Source organism: Leptosomus discolor, chromosome Z (assembly GCF_034619465.1).
Source record: "Leptosomus discolor isolate bLepDis1 chromosome Z, bLepDis1.hap2, whole genome shotgun sequence".
In the NCBI taxonomy this organism is placed as follows: domain Eukaryota; kingdom Metazoa; phylum Chordata; class Aves; order Leptosomiformes; family Leptosomidae; genus Leptosomus; species Leptosomus discolor.
In genome coordinates, this window is record NC_141419.1 from 29,388,233 (window position 1) to 29,410,407 (window position 22,175).

The window sequence follows — 22,175 nt, forward strand, 5'->3', positions numbered from 1 at the left end:
TGGAGATGAGTACCCAGATGAAACACTTGTTTTTACCCTTTGGCTTTTGGAGTTAATGTTAAAACATAATTGCACTAACCAGCCGAGGCTTTTGCAGAATAAAGTGTATTTAATTACCAGCTCCGAAGCAGCGTTCCCACATGTGCCGAAATAGAAAAGGCATCCAGAAGCAGAGGTCGGCGTTTGGCGCAGCTGGCTGGCGGAGGCGAAGGCAGCTCTGCGCAGGGGGATCGCGGCTGTGCCGCCCTTCGGAGGCTTCAGCCTGACCAACAGCGACACCGGGAGGAACAAGAGGATGAGAGAAAAGGCTCCACTACACCTGACGGTGCAAGTCCCTGTCCCAGAGCGCAGGAGCGTTCCCCTGTTATCTGGAGGAAAGCAATGAGCTGCATGGAGAACCAATGCTAATAATTCAGCAGAAGAGAGAGGCTGTGAAGAAGCACGTACCTCTGTACCAGGTACCCGCGGGCAACCATGTTCAGAACGCAAGGTCAGACGAGATGCTTTTCACTGCAACAAGCACTGCAGTAGTTTGCAAACAACTGAATGCCATTAATCCATTCGTTTTCAAACGCTAGGCACGGAACAAATGACAACATGTTTTGCTGATCAAGGAACACAAATTTCAGAACACCAAACACAAGACACTGAAAAAGTCCTTGCCAAGCCATTCTTACTCAAGAATTTAATGCTATGTGATTAAATAATTTTACCCCTATATAAGCCTTAAAAAATTTTGCCCTCTTCCACATAGGAAAATAAATATGCACTTGTCCAATACATGCCCAACACATTGGGGCAGCAAATGATTCGGAAGATAATCCAGGCAAAGCAGTCTCCTGTAATTTACACTGGTTTTTATTTTACACGGCTCCTGTTAAGATTAATGCAGAGACTCAAATGGATTAGTACAGGATAATGAGTCTTGAATGCAGCAGCTATACATACAGTATGTCATACAGAAACATAGACCACTGCCACAAATTGAGAGTTCTGGCAGCCACGTCTTTTTAAACCCATCCAGCAGCAACCACACACAGAACTGAATGATGGAAACAGCACAAGAAAACGACACAATAGGAATAGGTTCGTCCGTTAGTACTGAAAGATAACAGTGAGCACTTTCCCAGCTATTTTAAATTCAGCACTGCAGGACAGCTATTTTCAAAAACCCAAGTTGAGAATATTGACAAGTAGTATTCCTGGTTCCTGAAAACAGTTCCTGTACCAACTCTGCTGTCAGAAACTGATAGGATGCAATATAGAGTGGAAGAGTAGTAGCCTGCATCTCACAGCCTGCACGTTTGGTTTTTCACCATTCATTACAAAAGCAGTTGCTCTGTTTGTTTACCAGTAAAAATGATGTTGGTAGAATTTGCACTTTTGTTCAGTTAATAATATGGAAAAGGAAAGGAAGTTACTTGCAAGATTGTTCCCTTCAAGGTCATTTCACAGTAAGCAATACTGTGCTAACAAATGAATTATTGATCATGTGTCATTCAACACTTGTTATTCTCTGGTGTTACACACTCAGTGGTAATTAAGTTTATGCAACAGTGGAAGCCGCTGATAGAATTTGTATTAAAACTGCAAGTTCCATTAAGTTGCACATACCATATGAATTTTCAAATTGCTTTCCTTGTGCGTGATCACCCAGTGACAGCTAACGCAGTTTACAATCTCCTCAGCAGACTTTCCAAATTAAAGCAGAAATTGAGAAACAGGGTGCTTACAGTATCTTTAAACCCCCTTAATACTTCATCATAATCATAAATGTTTATAGGCACCTAAATCCTTGCCAAAACCAATTACAATCTTCAGCTGTCTTTAAAAGGCACTCTCCCCAGAGCCACTTCACTGGAAGTCACTCAGCTAGTCAGTTCAGTAGGATTCTTGAACAGGTAACTAAACAAACAGAAAGGTGGAGAGAAGCAATTTGCAAAAAGCATCTAAGGAATTCACAACTGTCTGGGAAGCGTCACAACGAATCCCAGAACGGCAGGGATCGGAAGGCAGCTCTGGACATCATCTTGTCCGACCCCTCTGCTAAAGCAGGTTAGCCTAGAGCAGGTCGCATAGGACTGTGTCCAGGCGGGTTTTGAACATCTCCAGAGAAGGTGACTCCACAGCCTCTCTGGGCAGCCTGTTCCAGGGCTCTGTCACCCTCAGAGTAAAGTTTTTCCTCATGTTGAAGTGGAACTTCCTGTGCTCCAGTTTGTGCCTGTTGCCTCTTGTCCTGTCATTACCTGCTGTAATGCCACACTAGCAGTATGACAATGCAGATAACATGATCTTTGGAATAGTAATTCACATACTCAGCAAAGTCAGGATTAATTTGTAATCTGTTTACAGAGACAGCACATTATTTGCCTACATAAAGTGGATCTAACACCTTTACTCATAATATACAGAAGTATTCACACATGTATTTCAAGCCGAGTCCTCTGTCAGGCTACTCAAAATTTTGTGTTGAAGAAGGGATCATTATATATCAAAATGTCAAATTAACCTTTTAAAAAAGTTTAGCATGTTTGCTATACAGTCACCCTCTTGACTGCACTCATACATTTTCTCCATTCATATTAATTTTCAGATAATGATTTGAAGACCACTAAAACATCAACCTCACCACCCCACTTTCTGTTCTGTGGCCCAAGTTCACATATCTAAAGCCAGATGGTTATTCCTGTAAATTAAACCACTGGACTTGTGAAATTATTTTATCCAAAGAGTAAAAAGGCCTTTATTTTCTAGAACAACAGATGAGACATAAGAAGGCTATCCAAAAACTATTAATAAGCAGCAAGAACAGGAAAGGGAGGAGTTCTTGAACTTATTTTTCATTGTTGAGAGTATCATAGTAACATCCAGTGCCACAGAACAGTGTTAAAGAATACAGCTTCTATAACTTGTGCTATTTCCAGAATAATTATGTTTGGAAACTGGATTGTTTCTTTGCCCTCTATCTGCTAAGGATTTTTCTGTCTGTTTAGGGGATTTCTGTTCTTTCTGTGTGCAAACACACAACATTCTTTCATGAAATCTGTTTCCTAGTTAAATGGCCAAGCACAGAGAACTACAGGAGAGAGTTCACCTGGCTGTAAAAACACTCAGTAGGAAAAAACTTTGGCTGTCTGCTATTTATTCTACAGAAAGTGACATCCAAAATGCTTTCTATAATACAGATTTAGAATTCAAAACACTATGTGTTTTAAAACTAGGTATTAAGGTGAAAGAGGACCAGCTAGCATTATGGTATACTGGACCTTTGACACAATTTGGATGACACTGCTATTATCTTGGCATAAAAATAAATCAAAAACCAAATCAATCTTAGAATCTGAGCCCAAAATGAAGAGCTCTGCCAACTTCAGAGACTGTGGAAATTTGGTACTTTAGATTGAGAGGAAAAGAAACCTCCCCCAAAACCAGTACATTAAAAACCTCAGAAGTTACTCTGTGGAAAGCTAAGATCAGCCTAGTAGCACCATGCCTTGTCTCATCCTGGATTCTGAGCAAGGCTCCTAAATAAGCTGCTGATGGCTGTCATCTTCAGTGGCCACGAGAAACTCCCACCTAAGGTGAAACACACACAAACAATTTGCTTTCCCCCAGCAAATTCACCTGGAAGAGTATTCCCTCCTGGCTGTACCTCCAGTTCTTCAGCTGGTTGGGTTGTAGGGTGTCACAAGGGCTGTGACAACCTGAACTGGCTGTGACTCTTCCTAGTGCTAAGAGGAGGTTTCAAGACAGTGCAGTAGCCCTTGTTCTTACCCCTTACCTCCCAACAAACAGGGTGAAAGTCTCCTTTCTGAAGAAAAGGCAGGAAAACTAAAGCAGTCCTTGTAGCCCAGTGATACTTCTCCCAGCTAGCAGTGCAAAAATGGACACTCAGCTGATTATTCCTACTGCAAAACAACGAACAAAAAAACCCTAGACACCCAAGGTATCTCATAAAATGTACCTTTATTTATGTGTTGAAAAACAGCCCTGTACTGCCCACCCCCCACAGCACCAGTTATCTGTAGAAAACTCAGCACATAGTTTGAAGCATAGGCCTACTAGTCAGAAACAGCAAATGGTGGGGAGGCAGGGGATACAGAGACAGCGCTGATACTGAAATACAGGAATAAGGCAACAGATTATCCAGGCCACCTGAATCCAATTTTGTTAGTTTCAGTCACCCTCTCTCCTCGCCAAGACCACACACTTCTCATTTGAAGACTGAAGTAGTAATTTCATACACTGAAAGTGAAGCAATTTTAAAGTAGCTGATTTTTTGATAGAATTGGCATCTTTGCTGCAGACAAGTTTCAGATAATTAATTTTCTTCACCATGAGGCTTAGAAGGCGCTTGATTCTGAAATGCTAGGAGAGTTCACAGCATGGCCGTTCAGAAGGCTGTTACTGGAACTTGATTCCTTGAGCCAAAGGTAAATCCTTGCTGTAGTTGATTGTACTGAAAGAGAAACAAGTATTTAGAGACCAGACTTGATCATCGAGACAGGTTATGCAGTCCACTTCCTATGTACAAGGCTTCTGACTTTTGTCAATGTATACAAAAGACATCTGTAAGCAGTCTGCCTGTTTCAAGTTAAGAACTCACTTTACTCCGGTTTTCAATACAGTAACTATGTATGAGGAAAGACCACATTTCCCATTGTCAAGTATCTTTCTCTGTTTAATCACTTACTAGGAGAATGTCCATACAGAAAAATCAAGGTGGGATTTTCTCATGTTCATAAGCCTTTGCACGGAAACCAAAATTAGCACAGGTAAAGGCTAGGGACGCCAGCAAAGAGTGGGAATGGTCAACCACTATAGGGTGTCAGGAGACTTATAGATAGATACCTAACATGTAGCTGAATCACCCACCACTGGCAATAGTGGCCCCGTCACCGTGGTTGCCACTTCATGTATTTCCTGACAAGTTTTAGTAATTTAATTTTTAGCTGAGTCTAAAATCTGGCAAGAGGTGAAAAAACCCCAGACTTTTTTCCTTTTGAGGAACAGTGAGTAAAGAAAGCTCTTTATCTAGACCCTTCAAATCATCTCCTACTAGGAACACAGATGTAAATTCTTGCATGAAGAAAAGGCAACTACACTCATACATGGTTATCTAACGTTTAGCGAAGATAACCTCCTGTAGTCAAGGATTATTACATTTTGAACTTCTGCAAGTTTATCTGTCATTTATATTTATTTGGAACTCAAAAAGTCTGTCTTACCAAGTAGACCGTCTCATATAAAGTTTCCATGAATCACTTCCAGATTCTCTTCCCCCACCAGTGTGCTTTTCACCACCTGTATGAAAAAGGTTATAAATGAAAACTTGAAATATTTTTGGAGCATGGGAATCTGGACTAACTCCAGGAGGCGAGATACTCTATAAAAATTCACGGGAAAAACTGTTCCTTTTCCCTTGTTCTGTATCTGAAATAAATTACCAGAACACCACCACATGCAACCCACACAGCTAGTTCTTTCCTCATGCTTGATCCAACAAATATCTGCCTGGAGTTGAAAGTCTCATGGTGCTGGCATCAGAGGATCTTGGTTTAGAGATGTTTGTGTGTTAATATTAAACAAGAGTACAAGAATGTGCTGGTTCTTGTACTGTTTAAATGGTAAGGTGAGTATTTCTTCCTCCCTCCCCCCACTTCTTTCAGTATATATAAGAGAGAAATAAAGGCAAAAATTTATTTAAAGATTTTCACACAAAAATAATTCATGCTGTAATTTATATACGCATGCAAATATACACAAAAGAAATGCTCAAGACTGTTTAACTGAAACTCTTTCAAACCATTTTCCACTCAGCCACATCTCTAAACACATTCAGAACATACTTTTGATTTACACTGCCTTGATGGGGGCAGGGGGAATGATACATGGAATATTTAAAAATGAAATACAGCTATTTTTGAAAGCGGAAATCCAACTACCTCTAGTCAATTTCTGGTTTCCGCTAAAGCAGTGTAAATAAAAATTAACTTCACCAATTTCTTCAGATTTAGTCATTTAAATGGACTGATTAAAACCTTGAAACAAAGAAAGAGGAGACCTAAGTTATACTAGTTTGACTGTGGTAATACTTTATTATCTTCCAGAATAGTTAGAAAAAAAAAAATCCCCCCTGCTTTAGAAAACAAACAAAAAAAAAAAGCCTGAAGAATACTACCAAGTCTCTAGACCTGATGCTAGAGGATTTCATCATTTAAAGGATAAAGAAAAAAAGTGTAAGTAACATACCAAAAGCACCTCCGATCTCAGCCCCACTGGTTGGGATGTTGACGTTCACAATGCCACAGTCAGATCCTTTTGGCCTACAAACAAAGGCAAGACACAATTATTCCTCAGGATTGGGAAAAGCTCCTGCCCTAAAAATCAGGGCTGTAAAATGCTCAACTAGCATTGTGCACAGGTTTACAAAAGACATGAAAGACTGTGATCTTATGCTTCAGGAAGGTAGAAAAATAGTTTAATTTATACCCAAGCCAACGGAATATCCTTCCCAAATCCTTGGTAAAGATACTGCTGGAAAGACCTTGTTTTACTTCATTATTCCAGGCAAAAACCTCCTCTTCCTCCTAAAAGGAGCATGTGTCAATGGTTAAACTGTTACCACTCAAAGCAACACAGTTACAAAGAAGTACCATGAGAAGAAATCCAACATACCACAGCCATAATATAACTGTACTGAATGCCACTTGGCAAATACTAGTGCTCCAAGTGAGGGATAGGATACCTCCACTGCAGAAAACACAGAGCCTGCGTTTGAGCAGGTTGACATGAACGATAAAAATCTATTCCTGTACAGACTCTCATCTTAACTCCACCACTCTTCACAGAAAATGCAGAAATGTAGCTACACAGTGAGGTAAGCTATTACAGTGGGTATTCCACAGTACAGAATAACAGTTACCACTTCTTGAAGTCCTTGGACAATTAATGAACATGACATACATCTGAAATCTCTCTCCTGATTCTTCTGTTAGCATCCTTGACAACTGACTAATTCCCCACTGTTATTTTACCTTAAATTTCAGCACATACAGTATGGGGGCAAATGTCTCAGTGTGGACAATGGGTGCATTATGAGGAAGGCCGGTCACAATGGTTGGTTCAACATAGTTTCCGGGGCGATTTATAACCTTCAAAACACATAAAACAAGAAACAACTGAGCAAGTTCAAACCAGCATCCGGCTTAGTACTAGTGTAGGAAGGGAATGCTTCATGGACTGATTACTATGATGTGCCTAGCAATCAGAGATAGAAGGTCACGTTACCCGAGTAGATAACTTAAATTTTACTTGTTTTAAGTATTTAAAATACAGAAGCATAACTTAGTCTATTAAGGAGGCAATCAAATCTCAAAATGTAGCAGCCGACAAAAAAAAACAACCTTCCTTTCTCCTACTTGTAAGCTGATTCCTAAGCCGATTAGAACTTTAAAGGTATTAGGAATAAAGAAGGTGCCAGTGAAAGACAAGAATTCTCAAAGCATTAAGTCCACAAGAATTAAACAACCCATACGATGAAGCTGTGCAAGTGGCTCTCTTCAACCTCCAGTATTTCCTGCAATTTGAGCTCTTAGCCAGTTCTTGGAAAAGGTAGATTCCAAGTCGACCCATCTTTACCCTACAGAGAGGAGTGAAACTCATTCTCAGACTGACTAACTTAACATCCTTGGCTGACAGGACAAACTGAGGTACAATCTTGGCCTAAGCTACCACGTTAATGTATTTTTTTCACAAAACACTAAATGTAGCAGGGAGAATAAAGTAAGTCACCTTTCCACCATAGACCACAGAGCCACCCTGTTGTTTTGCTTGTTCTACTGCATCAAGGAACATTTTCACTGCTTCTTTGGTATGAAGAGGCCCATACAGAGTGTCAGCTAAAAACAAAAGATTCAAAGCCATATTTCAGCAAAACTGTATACGTTTGCAAATATTCTTATCACGACATTTTGGGAGTAATTATTTAATCTGTCCAAGATGAGTGGTACTAGCTGGATTTTTCGTCTCACTTTCAGAGTTTGTATTCTAAATGAAACCAGCTATCCACGCTCTCTGGTAAACTGCTAAAATTAGATAGCTTTGATTTATAATCTGGAATTTAAACAGAAAGAAACCAACAGAAATTTGTCTTCTAAACCCCTGAGTTGGAAATAGCTACTTACAATCCCACGGATCACCGATGCGGACCTGGGCATAGGCCTTAGCAAGCTTTGCCACCACCTCGTCATGGATGCTTTCATGGAGGAACTAAACAAAATGCAGTAAGAAGATTCTAAGACAGTTCAGCCTATGTAACTGTTCCTGAAGTACTAAAGCACTTTGAAGAGGCATGAATGAAGTGTGGAGATAGTGTTGCTCATATTTGGAAAATCCAAAAGTTAAAAATAACACATGACAAAGGCCTCGAAACAGCACCAACACCATGGAACGAAGATTTAAAATCTTTACCATGAAGATTTAAAAGAAGCAAAGAAGCAAAAAGCTGGTTTAATTTTACCCCATCTCAGATCAATGGTATCAATGTGTTCTGTAAACTCTTCAGTTAAGTGTTTTAGACAAATACTCAAGTCATTTTTATTGCTATGATTTGATGAAAGACTCCTCTTCCTATACACCCAAAGTTAGCCCACATCAATTTTGATGAGTATTTACCAATCAATCCAACTCTGAAACAACTATACAGACACAGGCTGACGTTGTAACACCTTTAAACTTGTTGAAAATGATAAATTAAAAAAATAATAATAAAGTAAGCAATACACACATCCTTGCTTTGCTGAAATCTAAAACCTGCACCAAAATTTGTAGCAGGCACAAGCAAAGAAGCTTTGGCAATAAAAACAGAGAGAAATACAGAAAGTAGGCTAAGTTTTATTTTCCTGAGTTTTAGCACCAGGTACATTTAGAAACATGTATAAAGAAGCTCTTTCGAGCTAGAATTAGTGGAATGACAAATGACCATCTTATTTTCCCATCAAACTGATTTTCGACAAAGTAAAAATGTGTCTCAAAGTTATTTGATGCTCTCCATAATATTAGGAATTGCTAGGCATTTTCTGAGCTCATTTGGAATTAAGTTTAAATTCAGAGATACCCAAACCAGACAATACACATTTACTCACCAGCCTTCTAGCAGTTGTACATCTCTGACCCGCTGTTCCCACAGCAGCAAATAGAGCAGACGGGATGACTAGGTTCAGATCTGCATCTTCAAACACTTAACAAAAATTAAAACATCAGCATGTTACTCAAGTAAACAGGCAGTTCGCAAGACTGAAGACACTACACAATCTAAGAAACTGACAGGTTGGTCAAGCAGCATTAGGAATAGTCACAGGAGCATAGCACACTAAGATGTAAAGAGATGCCTCAAAACTCCTGTTACTTTTACACCTGGAGTCAGAAACACGCAATTGGACATAAATGTAGGTCTGAACTACCAAAGACAGCCTTTTGCAATAGAGCTTGCAAAGCACTTCAGCTTCATTTTAATTGAAGAAACTACAAGCAATTTCTTGCTGTTTCTTTACCTTGTCCTCCACTCACTGAGAAGTCTAGCAGCACAAAGAAATAATGGTAAAGTGTATCCAGATGGCATGCAAAAAATGTAGCTAAAATACACAGGTATACAATAATGTAAAATATAAACGAGCTGAACAAACTCATCTAGCTAGAAGACATTGAGATGCTTAAAGTAGAGCTAGTACGTATAAGCCTCAAAGGATGCCCAAAACACCATTCAGCTTAACCAGTTGCACAGAATTCCCTTAAGTATCCAAAATTATTATTAAATTTGCGACAAAGTCCAATGAAACAATGTTTATACCATCATTCAAAGCCAATTCCAGAAAAAGCAGGACTTTCAAATAAAAAAGGAAACCATTTTCTAAGTATAAAACAAGTTTATGCTACTGGCTGCAAAGCAACCCACGAAAAAAGACCTGCTCAAATGTGATTTTCAAGAAAGCTTAATACTCTAGACAGGCAATTACATTTCTTCAGACTATGAGAAAGGTGGAACAGAAGGCTACAACACAACGGGACAGCAATTTAGGTATTTATCTAGCTTATATTTTCTTTCTGCCACATCGCTCACCTTCACAGTATTTATGTTACATTTATCTGGGAACTAGATCATAAGCTAAGCTACTTAAACCTGTAAAATGTTCTACTGAAATAAATACCTACATGCTTTGATTTCAAGATACCATAGATTTTACATACATTTACTTATTCTCTAAAATGCTAAAAGGGGTGTTCATGAGATTAGAACTATCCTAAAATCAAATTTATTTAGCATTGTCCACATCCCATTACTGAAGCTTACTGCTTCTCTCATTCCCTTCTTCACTTCAACACGGAATACATGTAAGAGCTTGAATTTCTATTTTTTAATCTTAAAACACTCTGCACGATACTAAAGACAGAAAAAACCCCAGCATTCTACTACACACTTTTTAAACACCCAGGGGGCCATGGGGGAAGGAAGAAGGGACAATTTGCTACAAACATCTGTCTACTAACTGCCAAATATTATCTACAGCACTAAATTTCTACAGTGCATATTACCAATAATGGCATTGTTTCCTCCCAGTTCCAGCAGACTTCGACCTAACAAAAACACACAAACAAGTTATGTCATGCACACATAGATTCTCTGCTCTTCATTCAGTGAGGTTACTTCTAACTAGAGTTAAGTTTCTTTAAACATATTTTTCTGGGTAGTCAAAAAGTTTTAGGCATCAGTCAACTGATCACTCTAGCCAAAGCAGAAAATTACACCACATCTGTATCACATGTTGTGAGTAAGATACCAGGAGAGCAGTTATGGCAGAAAGACACTTAAAAAAATAGGCAAAGATAGCACTGGAAAGGAAAAGATGGAAGAGAAAAAGTTGCAGCATAATGGTATGACGCAGATAAAGGAGGAGGTGCCACAGAGATCAAAATGTACACATAAAATTCAACTAGGTTTATTTATTTCTCTGGCAACTGTTCTATCTCATATCTGAGAGAAAAAAAAATCACCATCTACTTCTGGGTCAACATTTGCAATCTGTTCTCTCTTGGTTTTTTGACATTATGAAATTCAAATACATAATATGAGAAAATCCTGTTCACAAGGGGTTTTTTTTTAAAAAACTAAAAGGTTAGAATCCAGCAGCTGTGCATGGACTCGTGCCTGTACACTTTCACAGATTTGCAACAAAAACAGCACCTCAAAAATAATTAACTTTCCTCCTGTGTTTATAAGGAGTAAAAGGAGAGGGGGCATTTCTCCATGAACACATTGTCAAAATCACCCCTGGCTGTTGATCTTGACAATCTCCACACAATTATATTCACTGACGCACCTCCCCAAGATTAACTGCAGGAGTATGGATCTGTGGATGCTCTGCAAAAAACACAGTTGTGACAGAACTAACTGAAAAATTAAGTACCTAGCTCTGAGCAGTTTCAACATTCTATTTCTACCAAGTTTAAAAAAAAAAAAAAAGGTAACAAGAGCAAGTGAAACAAGCTGTTGTTTTAAAATCCTGTGGGGCTTCCCTGCCTCTCCCAACCACGGAAAGAAATGGGAGGAGACCCACACACACTCACCAAATCTCTCCTGAACCGTAAGTGCTACCTGCTTGCCCACTTTCGTGCTGCCAGTGAAAGACAACAGGTCCATCCGCTCATCTCTTGCCATTGCTGTCCTGCACAACAGCAGACGTACCACCATGTTTAACGGCAGAGCAGACAGTTGGAAAAGCTGCTTGCATATAAATCAACTTCAACCTAGGAGATCTTTTAAAGTCAGAGCCATTTATTTGAAAACATCAGGTAAGTGACTGAGCAGATGACAGAAAAATTTCTTCTTAGTCAGAAAAGAGAAACAAGGCTGTTTCCCTCCCCCTTTTCAGCACGTAAGAGCATCACCTGTACTAATTTTTAAATTCAACCTAAAGTATGTATCGAGATCAGCTCCAGCTGTTGTTCCCTAAGGAAAAATGCCTACCTATGAGTTTTTTTAATGCTTACCATCTGTTTCATCTTCTCTTGAAATGCTCAAGAGATACATCTGAATATACATTTGAATCAGGAATTTCTACACTGTAATAATCAAACAAAACAATTTGATTTGTACAGCTTCCAAGCACAGGTATGCATCTATGAGCAAGTGCAGAGTCCGACGTGAGCATGGAAAATGGGGAAGTATTCTCCTCCAAAAGGCTAATGGTCTAGAAACTGGAAACTCTTAAGAACATGAGTGGAATTTATTATTAGCTGTATTCTTCAGGTGTAAGCATATGCAGGAGTAGAATATAAACTTAGTCACGTCTCTTCATTAAATACCTGGTAAGTTATTTGTTAAAAGCTGATCTCACAACAGCAAGTAGAAACACACATTACGCTTACAGGAGGGCCAGAGGCTGATTAGGAAGAAGTTCTTCACTGTGAGGGTGGTGAGGCACTAGCACAGGTTGCCCAGAGAAGCTGTGGCTGCCCCCTCCCTGGCAGTGTTCAAGGCCAGGTTGGATGGGGCTTTGAGCAACCTGGTCTAGTAGAAGGTGTCCCTGCCCATCACAAGGGGATTGGACTATATGATCTTTAAGGTTCCTTCCAACCCAAACCATTCTACAATTCCATAAAAAATGATGTAGGTGGTACATGCACGTACTGGGAACTCCTGGAGATCAGAGTAACTTTACAAGAAGTACCTTAAAGAGTATTCTTTAGCCTCTATACCAAACACGAGAAATGTTACCTACCCAATGTCTGCTCCACCACAAACCAGAGAACAGATTGCTCCGGGCACTTTGTTATCCTCCAAGACTTTGGCAATTATCCTAGAATCAAAATTGTAAAAATTTCAGCGATTTCTGACAGGTGCATATAATAGAGAATGAACCATTAAAACTGTCTAACCACACACATGAAGCAGCTAGATTTTTAAAAAGCAGCAGTCTTGCAGTTAATTGACATGTAGTTTGTACAATACGTAACACACTTCTCTCATCAAGGACTTCAGTGTTACAATCATAGCTCGCACAGAGGTTAAGATTCAAACATTCATTATGCATCCACACAACTGGCACAGACAAGCAGTAGATCAGTGTGTAAAAACCTTGGTCGTACACTCTTTCACCATTAGAAAGAGACATTTATATAAGTTCATGGAGCTACATAAAATACTCCTAAGTAGTTTGGGGCCATTGTTCTCAACAGTTAATATTAAAGCTACAAGACTTACTAATCAGTTATTTTTAAAGTGGCCTATTCACATTTAGCATGTAAAAAATAAATGTTATTTGTAGCACAAAACGGATAACTATTTGAAATGCTAATATAGTAAGCAAAGTAACAATAAACCTACACTGAGTATCACTATAATGTTTATTCTTTGGAGTTGCTCTTTTTAACAAGATTAAGTTTTGAACCCTGCAAATGCATGCTAAGGTGTTACTAGGTGTAGATAACAAAGGTTGCGTGAAGGCATCTTCAGGATATAAGCCTACATAGCCAGCCAGAAGAATTTGCCAAGAAAACGTGTGCTGATGTTGGGCTGAAAATCCCAAAAAAAAGGGACAATTCTGAAACATGAGAGCATGACTGAGGGAAGCCGAATTTCATGAACAATTAGTCTTCTACAAGGAAGCAAACGGCATAGCAAACCCTATTTCAGCAGAAGCACAGCCCTGGTCCAGAAAAAACTAGCCAACAGTATAGGTAACATCCTACATATACAGTTACTACTTAAGTAACAAGGGGAAAGCAGTTCTTTTGACCACTAAGCACAACCTCAAACAGAAAAGAAGTTGCTTAAAAAGCAAAACAGAAAGCAAAGAAACGAGAACTCACTTTGTAACAGCAACACTAATGAGGGATGTTGTAGGAGCACCCTTCCTAAAAAAAGAAAAAATATTTAAAAAAGAAGACATTATTTTCTTTTCAGTTCTTCAAGAATAAGAAATAAATTTCTATGGTATCTGAAATACAGCACAGTTTGGTCAGGCTGGTTTTCTGATCCTTGTTAAGACCACAACTCAAGCGTTTTATTTCCACAGCTCAGCATTCAGAACTACTACTGAAATCCACATGAACAAGAGCTATGCCAGATATCAGAGTAAAGCACGTAGATGAAACTGAAGCAGGAGCTGGGAGGGGAAGTAAAGCTACTTATTTAGATTCTTAATTTTAGCTGTACCAATTCTCAGAATATTAACTGTTTGCTACCATTGCTGCAAGACCTCCACCACCTGGGTTCTTTATTAACAGGCCATTTGGCTAAGTCCTGGAGAGGTCTGAATCTCAATACCTCATAAAAGAGGTAACCACAAAATAAAGCAAAGCTCTTTGACTACAAGTGAACATAAAAAATAGATAAAAATTAAGCCTGTATAAGATAGAATCAAATACACAGAAACACCAAACATTCGGTAACAATTTCATGCCTGAGGTAATAGCTCTCCAACTTTAAAATACTGTTAGCATGTTGGAGAGCTGTAACTTACCACAGGCAAGCATTTCCACAGATCATTGCAATTGCACTGTTCCATCCATAAACCGCTACAGGGAAGTTGAAGGCTGTGATGATTCCTACTAACCCAACAGGATTCCACTGCTCTATAAGGGCATGGCCCGGTCCTGAAAGCAAAGACACGATGTAATGCAATTTGCATCCATTTAAAAAAACAAAACAAAACATTAAAGGAAACCATGTAAGCAAGAGGCCTAGCACGGCTCCTCTGTCCATCAGAGCATCAGCTTGTGGACAGCTGTATTATATATGCTCTGCAGCTTACTGGAACAAGGTTAGCTGGATTGTGGAAAAACTGACTAACATGACAATATGAAATTTCACTATTTTCACTATTCAGTTAACAGAATTGTGATTGTTTGCTACTCAGTAACTGGCAAAAAAGTGTCTCATTTCTAAGTACACTGCCGAACTTTTTACATACTTTCCTGTAGCACCTTCATCAACAAAGAAATCAAAGAGAATCTAATGCTTCAAGGAGTGGAGAGAAAACAGATTGCCTCTCTTGCTACAAGCCACAGGCCAAATACTTCATTAGGTAGCATTACTGCCTTCCAGCATATCTATTCCTAGACAGCATGCTCCCTAAACAACTCACAGTACAGAGATTTTCCTGCACTACATCCCCGTATATTTAAGATACATCTCCATATCTTCACTTGTACAAAAAGAAACAAACAAACAAACAACATACATACATACACACATACTTACTTTCTGAAGGCAAAATAGGTCCACCAATCATTCGGGATAAACCAACAGCATAGTCACAGACATCAACATACTCCTGCACTTCCCCAACACCCTCAACAAAAATCTTCCCCATTTCCAAAGAGACCTGAAAAAGTTAAAAGCAAGACAGACTTTTTTATTTTTATTTTTTTTTAAAGAAATTCCCTTGTATCCTCAATACATTTTGTCTCCCACTAATGTCAGGTATATTTGTACACCACGTAAGATTTAATACACACTTTTTTTCCATTAGAAAAGATTCACCTTTTCCTGAGTTATTCACAGCTTAAAGAACACAATAGACAACTAGACAGAAGTCACATTCCCATACAACAGGAGGAAATTAGAAGAGGAAATTAATGAACAGAGGAAATGAAAAATAATCTCCTGAAAGGAGTATCCAACAGCAATGAGGTTCATAGGTTTATATCCATGAAACATCGAATTTCCATCAGGATGCTTGCATACATTGTGGACCAGGTGTGGAATAAATTAGAAAACAGGAATTACTCTACTCCAGGAAAAGAAATTTACAGTTTTTCATAAGCAAACTACTCATTTTACAACATCTCAAAGTGAGAGATTCCATTTTCAGACACTGCTGGAAACATCTACACATCTTTAGTATTTTAGGAACCTGGGATGTTTAGGATCAATTTATTTTATTTTTTTTAGCTGAACTCAATCCTAAACTATGTCCTCTGTTAAAAGCATGTTAGATGTACACATCAGACACATAGATCATCAATAAGCTGGTATTTGGAGACATTTTCCTCCAAAAATGAGAAAATTCACCAACTTAGGAACTGAGAAGTCACCCATTTATCCCCACTTAATTTTACAGTCGGGCTCTGATATCTAGGTGTGACTCTCATGGAGGTATCACCTACCACTTTAGACTGACGATTGTACTTCGAAAAAGCTGTTAAGTGAGGAATCAGGTTTGAAGGGTTGCCATAAGACTTTACTCCCCATGCAAAGGTTAAAATGAAGGTGACCAAATGTATTCCTAGCTATTTCTATGATGCCTGTGATCATTTCGAGACAGAATGAACAGCCCCTATCTGTGACTAGAAATGGAAAGGCATCAGACATATTTACCAAGAAACACGGCAGTGAGTCCATAAGTGAAATAGAGATACATCTGGATACTTGACAAGGGCATTGTGAGTCAAGGCTGAAAACTTCCAATGGCATATGAACACGTGAGTTGCCATACCATGCCATTTTACATATTCTAAGGCCAGAAAAAGTCCTAAAACCTGGATACCTACTGCACAGCTTTCACCCTGAAGTTCACCCCCTGTCCTGGAAGAGCTGAACACACTTACGATCTGTTTGGGAAAACTAGAAAAATGTTCTGGCAATAAGCAGCAAGTTTTGTCCAAGGAACATAAAGCAACTTGTCTGTCCACACTCACCAGGGAAGCCGTACTGTTTCTGAATACAAAAGTACGTTAGCACTCTAATTCCACCACAGAAACTCTGCTGAGGAGAGAACATCAAGGGGAACAGCAGAACAAAGTTTTGTAGGTTAACAATATGGGCTTGACTACACATGGAGTTATTCACCGACAGCTGTTTCTGAATAGCAGCACATATAGGCAAGCCCTGTAAAAGGAAAGTGGCAAGTTCTCTACTTGTCTCCTTTTCTTCCCCAGCAACTAGCAAGTGTTTTAAAGGAGCAGTCCTTCAACCTTTATGTCCTGCACAGGACTGTAAGATCTCATTAAGACCATCTCACCTTCTGAAGCCTTATACCTCCACATGTCAGTTCACAAAATCCTACAGATCACCGGAAAGAGCTCAAGGTTAAAAGCTCTGTATTACAGGAAGGTCTTTTTCAGGACACTTATAGTGTCAGGCAGTGCACTGTCTGACAGGCACTTGCCTGGGAAAACAGCAGGGCAACAGCTGGAACACTCCACTTGGCCACAGTACAGGGTCAGAACGAATTACACTTTCTTTTCCTATTATATATTATAATTTTCAGTGTAGGGTGCCACAATACAATCTTACATACTTTTTTCTCCTTTACCTTTTTTAAAATAAAAATTTCTTTACGCAAGCTAACAGAACTAACGTTTTAACAATTCTTAAGGTTAGTATTGCAGAGTGGCACATTAAAACGCAAGAAAAACAGTCTTGACACCTCCCCCCACCCCCCCCTACCCCCGTGAAGTTAAACTGCTTCTTAAAACACTTACCAAGCTTCCTAGAACTTTAATTTTTTGTCTCAGGGCATCACCAATCTGTCGCACTATTTCTCCACGCTTAGGTGCGGGAATCTAGTCAAAACAAACCAGAAGAATCTATTTGAGATTGAGCACCTGTGACCTCTGCTGCATATATACTGCTAGTTTTCTACCCCTGCAGAAAGAAATAACTGATAGCTGTGCTTTCCCCCCTATTTTCCCAAGACATCCTTACTCACTGCTTTACAGGACAGTTTCCTGCCTCACAGAGACAGATAGCGCTGCACACATTTATGTCTGTTCAAAATTCAGTTCCACTGAATATTGGCAGAAGCATGCAGATTAATAGTTCTGCTACTTCTGTTCACAATGCCCTCAAACAATCACCTGCATCTCAAGAAATAAGGATTTTTCATAAAAGCATACTTACTGGTTTCTGAGCTTTTGAAGTGTACTTAATATCACGTTTTCAAACCTATTTTTCAGTATGACAATGGCTGCTGACATTTAGTTTGTTAGCAGATGCTGAGACACACAGAAGCCTCAATCATGGAAAAATTAAACCCATATACCAAGTATTAATAGATTTTTTTAAATGTGATCTCAGTATTTTAGACGATAATCAATAAGCAGGATCAATCATAAACCATACCATGCAACAGGATTTACAGGATTAGAAACTGCTGATGAACAGCAGTTCTCTGGAAAGAGAGGAGCAAGGAATACATAAACCATGCAAGCATCTCTCTTTACAGGCAAAATCTTTCAGACAAGCTCATTGCGAACAACAAAATTCACAAACTAAAACCAAACAGCTTTGAGATGAGGCTCTAAAGCATTTGATCTGTTCTTTGTTATCTGTTAGATGGCTTTCAGATTACTTACAAACACATTACGAGTTAGTGGCATGCACTCACCAACATTATGTTCACAAATTGTAACAAAAGAACACGTACTACCATGTTCTAAGGAAACTGTTGTGTTTGTCCTAAACTTTGTTCTCTTCACGCAAGGTTAACTACTTTCCTGAGTGAAATACAGAATGCCCAATACCTTACAAAATTCAGGTTTCAGCTTGTTTCAAAGAAATAGCAGGTAACTATAAAAACCAAGCCTGGCATGACCAGCAAGAGAATGGATGCTGTCTGGACACAGTCTGTATAGGTGCACTGAGAGCTAGAGCTTGCTCAGGAAAAATAGCTTAGCTATTGTCTGACACAGCAACGTAACACTCAAGTTTTGGAATAACGTAGCTGTTTTGTGAAATAACCAGGTCAGCTGGTAAACAAAAAAAGCACACTCAAAACCAGCAGTCTTCCTCACCTCATCAGAACAAGATAATCACCACGAGTCAGATCTGCGGAGTTCTCATGGCAGAAAGGATGCAGCAACATGAAGTTAAATGCACCCACAGAGATCATTTGCTTGCTATAAAGTTCCTGAACTTCAGCAGACCTGCTGGCATTTGCTTACAAGCACAATTCTGGGTACATTTGGCAGGCTTTTCAAAACAAACATATTCCACAAGTCAATGTCCTCATCTTTGTACCTCAATGGTAACGTGCACAAGTTGTCTGGGTTTGTTTCTTAAGGTCCTCGTTGCAGATTTTTGCTTTTATGCAACATATGCAATATGAACATGTTTTTTACATCTCCACCTCACAGAGCAATTTAATGGCCTTTACCTGACAGAGATATGTTACAAAAGAGAAGTTTCTGTTAACTTACATCAGCCCAGACCTTCCATGCCTCTTTCGCTTTCTTTACCGTTTCTTCATAATCCTCCAAACTACCCTACATGAAGAAGGACGTTAAAGTTAGGAAAACCAAGACCCCAAAATAAATGCCGCAGAGGAGTTTCTGCATTCAATTCAAGACATTTCTAGTGGGTAGTGTTGCACTACAGAATACCAGTTTCACATGAACTTTAAAGCTTGTCATAGTTTCATCCCAATATGGCATGTTCAGTTGCTTGAAGTTACTGTTGAGGAAAAGCATATATACTGCCTAAACAAAAAAACACGTGAGCTGAAATTTTCCTTCAGATGGCAAAGAATGCTCCATAACGAACAGCTGTAAGGGAGGCCTTCATCATATATTCACATATCTTCTTTTCTCTTAAATACTACTACTATTAACAATATTAAACAAAGGCTGTGAAGACTGTCCTACCCCACCAGCCCCACTGGACATTAAGGGCTAATCGAATCCTAACATACAAAAGGAGTAGGTTAGCGTGACAGCACTATTCTCACACTAAAAACTTCCACAAATTTACGATGTGAATGCCACGTTGCCCTCCTTCATGCTTTCCCCTGGCCGCTTAGCTCCACTGAATACCCACAATCCACCCCTATTCTGCAACTCCCTCTAGAAGCTGGGGGTGGGGGTGTGTGAACTGCCCGTTTTCCTTCCCAGAAAAGCCACACGCTTACTTCCAGCAGTTGCCCCGAGCTGTGATGAGTTCCACCGACCGCCTCTCGATGCAACATCCCCCTAGATGTCACCCACCTCGGCGGGTTCGTGCCCTTTGCCAACACGGTCAAGCGGACGAGCAGCTCCCAAACCAACGCCCAAACTCCCCTCACCCCGGAGCCGCGGCGGCCGGCGGGCTCCTCCCTCCCCAGCAGCCGCTGGGTCCCTGCCCCCCGAGCTCCCCAGGCCGGGCCGGGCCGTGCTCACCTGCCGGACGCTGGCGATGGGCTCGTTGTTGGCGGGGCAGTACGTCGTCACCACCTAGAGCGGGGGGGGGGGGGGGGGGGGGGGGCGGCGGAGGGTGAGCAGCGGGCCGCGCTCGCCCTTTTACCCAGCGGAGGGGCGCAGCGCCCAGGGCCCCAGCAGGGCCCCGGCGAGGCCCCGCCGCGACCGCCCCCCGCCGCCCCTTGCCTCCCCGCCCCCCCCGGCCCGACCGCCGGGCCCGCTCCGCCTCACAGGCCACGCCGCCGCCCGCACCTGGCCGCCTCCGCCCCAGCGCCCGTTGTAGACGCCCGGGTTCTCCTCCTGCAGGCCCAGCTCCCGTAGCCAGGCGTAGCGCGGCTGGCTGACCAGCAGGGTAGACATGGCGGCTGCTGGGCCCCGCAGCGGCAGCAGCGCGGCGGCAGCGCAGCGAACCCCCAGCATGGCCGTGGGGAGGGGGCGGGGCGGGGGGCACGTGGCCATGGCTCCCGCGCCCCGCCCCTGTCCTGCCCCCCTACCGCCGGCACCGATTGGTGGGGATCACGGCGGCGCCCCCTGTCCCCGCCCGCTGGGCCCCGCCCCCTCCTGCCTGCCGCCTCCCTGCCTGCTCCCTGCCTGCTTCCCGCCCGGCCCCCGCCTGCCTGCCCCCTCCCTGCCGCCTCCCTGCCGGCCCGCCCCCTGCCTGCCCCCTGCCTTCCTGCCCCCTGCCCGCCTGCCCGCCCCGTGCGGAGGCAGACAGGGTAGGGCCCAGCCTGCGGAGAGTCCCGAACCCTCCCCTCTTCCAGAGGGAAAGCATGGAGCCAGGCAGCGCGGAGTACGGGGGCAGAGCCCCCCGGTTGAGTGTTTCTAATTGCAGGGGAAAGTAAGAGCCCACAGACATGGGAACAGGGAAAAAAAAATGTAGCTTTCCTTATTCGACAAAGGAGTCGTAACAATTAATAAACACGCAGCAGTATGCGTTACCTTTTTCATTCTTTAATGCTGTGCTGACTATCCGTGAAAAGAAGTGGCTTTAACTTCTAGGCTGGCCACTTACTCAGGCTCCAGGGTTTATGATTTTACAATCTTTTTATTTCTCCTTTCCTGTATACAGGACTAACACACTTACCTCACTTGATATGTGCTCATCTTGCAAAATTGCAAGTGATTTTTATCCCATATTTTTAAACTGTAGTTCATTTTAAGAGGCTTTAGAAATTTAGATGACTTACTATGATCTCAAAATACTGTTTGTTTTCAGAAATACAGTATTTTCTGAATGACCAAATCAATTAGGAAAAAGCCCTGACACTAACCTTTAAATGCCTTAGCACATACTGAAAGGAGAGAAGAAAAATGCCACTGATCTCAAGAGTGCTATTCGTTTATTTTTTGTTTTCCACAACTACACAGCTTTGCTTACTGTGAATTGCATTAACTACAACTAATTTGCTTTTCAGGAAACAATTGTTCAAGTAGTTTTGTCAAATGAAAAGTATCTTTGGATGATGTAAACAGATTAGTGTTATAAAGGAGTCTGGCATGGTTCAAGAGCTGAAGATGCCGGTGGCTTCACTGTGTGCAAGATCAAATTGTCACTTGCAAAAAGAAACTGGTTTTGGATACTATAAAACTTGTATGAAAAAGGCAGCAATCCATTCACCTTTGAGGGGAATATATAAAGAATCTCAAGCAAAAGCAACTCAGAAGGGAAATTAGTACATCTGAAAGATAAAACTTTTTTTCAGCAGGGGGATGAAACCTTATATCTACCTGGAGAACAAACACCACCAAGAGAACAGTAGTACAGGCTTTCTTCCCCTGCTTTGACACCGTGCTTTTAAAACCTTGACCTGAAGAAGCTATCCTACAGATAGCATGGTAGATCAGTCCCCAGAGCTGTTTGTTCATCATCCAGCCATCAGAGCCTGCCAAAAACCTGTCTCCATCACACATGACCTGGAGTGAGCTTGTTTTGATGTAGTGACCCAGAGGTATGAAGCATCCTTGCGGGAGCTGCGTGAGGACACTGACACGATCAATGT

General features: G+C 41.0%; 1 protein-coding gene across 2 annotated transcripts; it reads right to left on the reverse strand.

Moving 5' to 3' along the window:
- Window positions 1-4,057: 4,057 nt before the first annotated feature.
- ALDH7A1 (aldehyde dehydrogenase 7 family member A1) lies at window positions 4,058-20,595 on the reverse strand. Of its 2 annotated transcripts, XM_086479225.1 has the most exons (18): window positions 20,428-20,595; window positions 20,158-20,211; window positions 19,204-19,269; window positions 17,488-17,568; window positions 15,263-15,386; window positions 14,523-14,655; window positions 13,870-13,914; window positions 12,780-12,857; window positions 11,626-11,723; window positions 10,594-10,635; window positions 9,147-9,241; window positions 8,187-8,271; window positions 7,795-7,901; window positions 7,038-7,154; window positions 6,493-6,590; window positions 6,253-6,326; window positions 5,229-5,304; window positions 4,058-4,459 (listed from the first exon to the last, which is right to left on the reverse strand). In XM_086479225.1, the coding sequence occupies exons 1-18, from the start codon at window positions 20,593-20,595 to the stop codon at window positions 4,405-4,407; spliced, it is 1,596 nt and encodes a 531-aa protein (XP_086335351.1). In that variant the 3' UTR covers window positions 4,058-4,404. The 2 variants fall into 2 exon arrangements, with proteins under 2 accessions (XP_086335351.1, XP_086335352.1); XM_086479226.1 differs by lacking the exons at window positions 7,795-7,901; window positions 8,187-8,271 and having other exon boundaries at window positions 20,428-20,535.
- Window positions 20,596-22,175: the final 1,580 nt, after the last annotated feature.

What these genes read in the sequence shown, in the direction of transcription:
- ALDH7A1 (XM_086479225.1), bottom strand. Translation starts at nt 20,595, where the DNA reads ATGCTGGGGGTTCGCTGCGCTGCCGCCGCGCTGCTGCCGCTGCGGGGC. An exon ending in CATGGAAGGTCTGGGCTGAT is followed by an intron (nt 17,569 to 19,203) that starts GTAAGTTAACAG and finishes TGTTTTGACTAG; the next exon opens with ATTCCCGCACCTAAGCGTGG. An exon ending in TGAGATCGGAGGTGCTTTTG is followed by an intron (nt 5,305 to 6,252) that starts GTATGTTACTTA and finishes TTTTTCATACAG; the next exon opens with GTGGTGAAAAGCACACTGGT.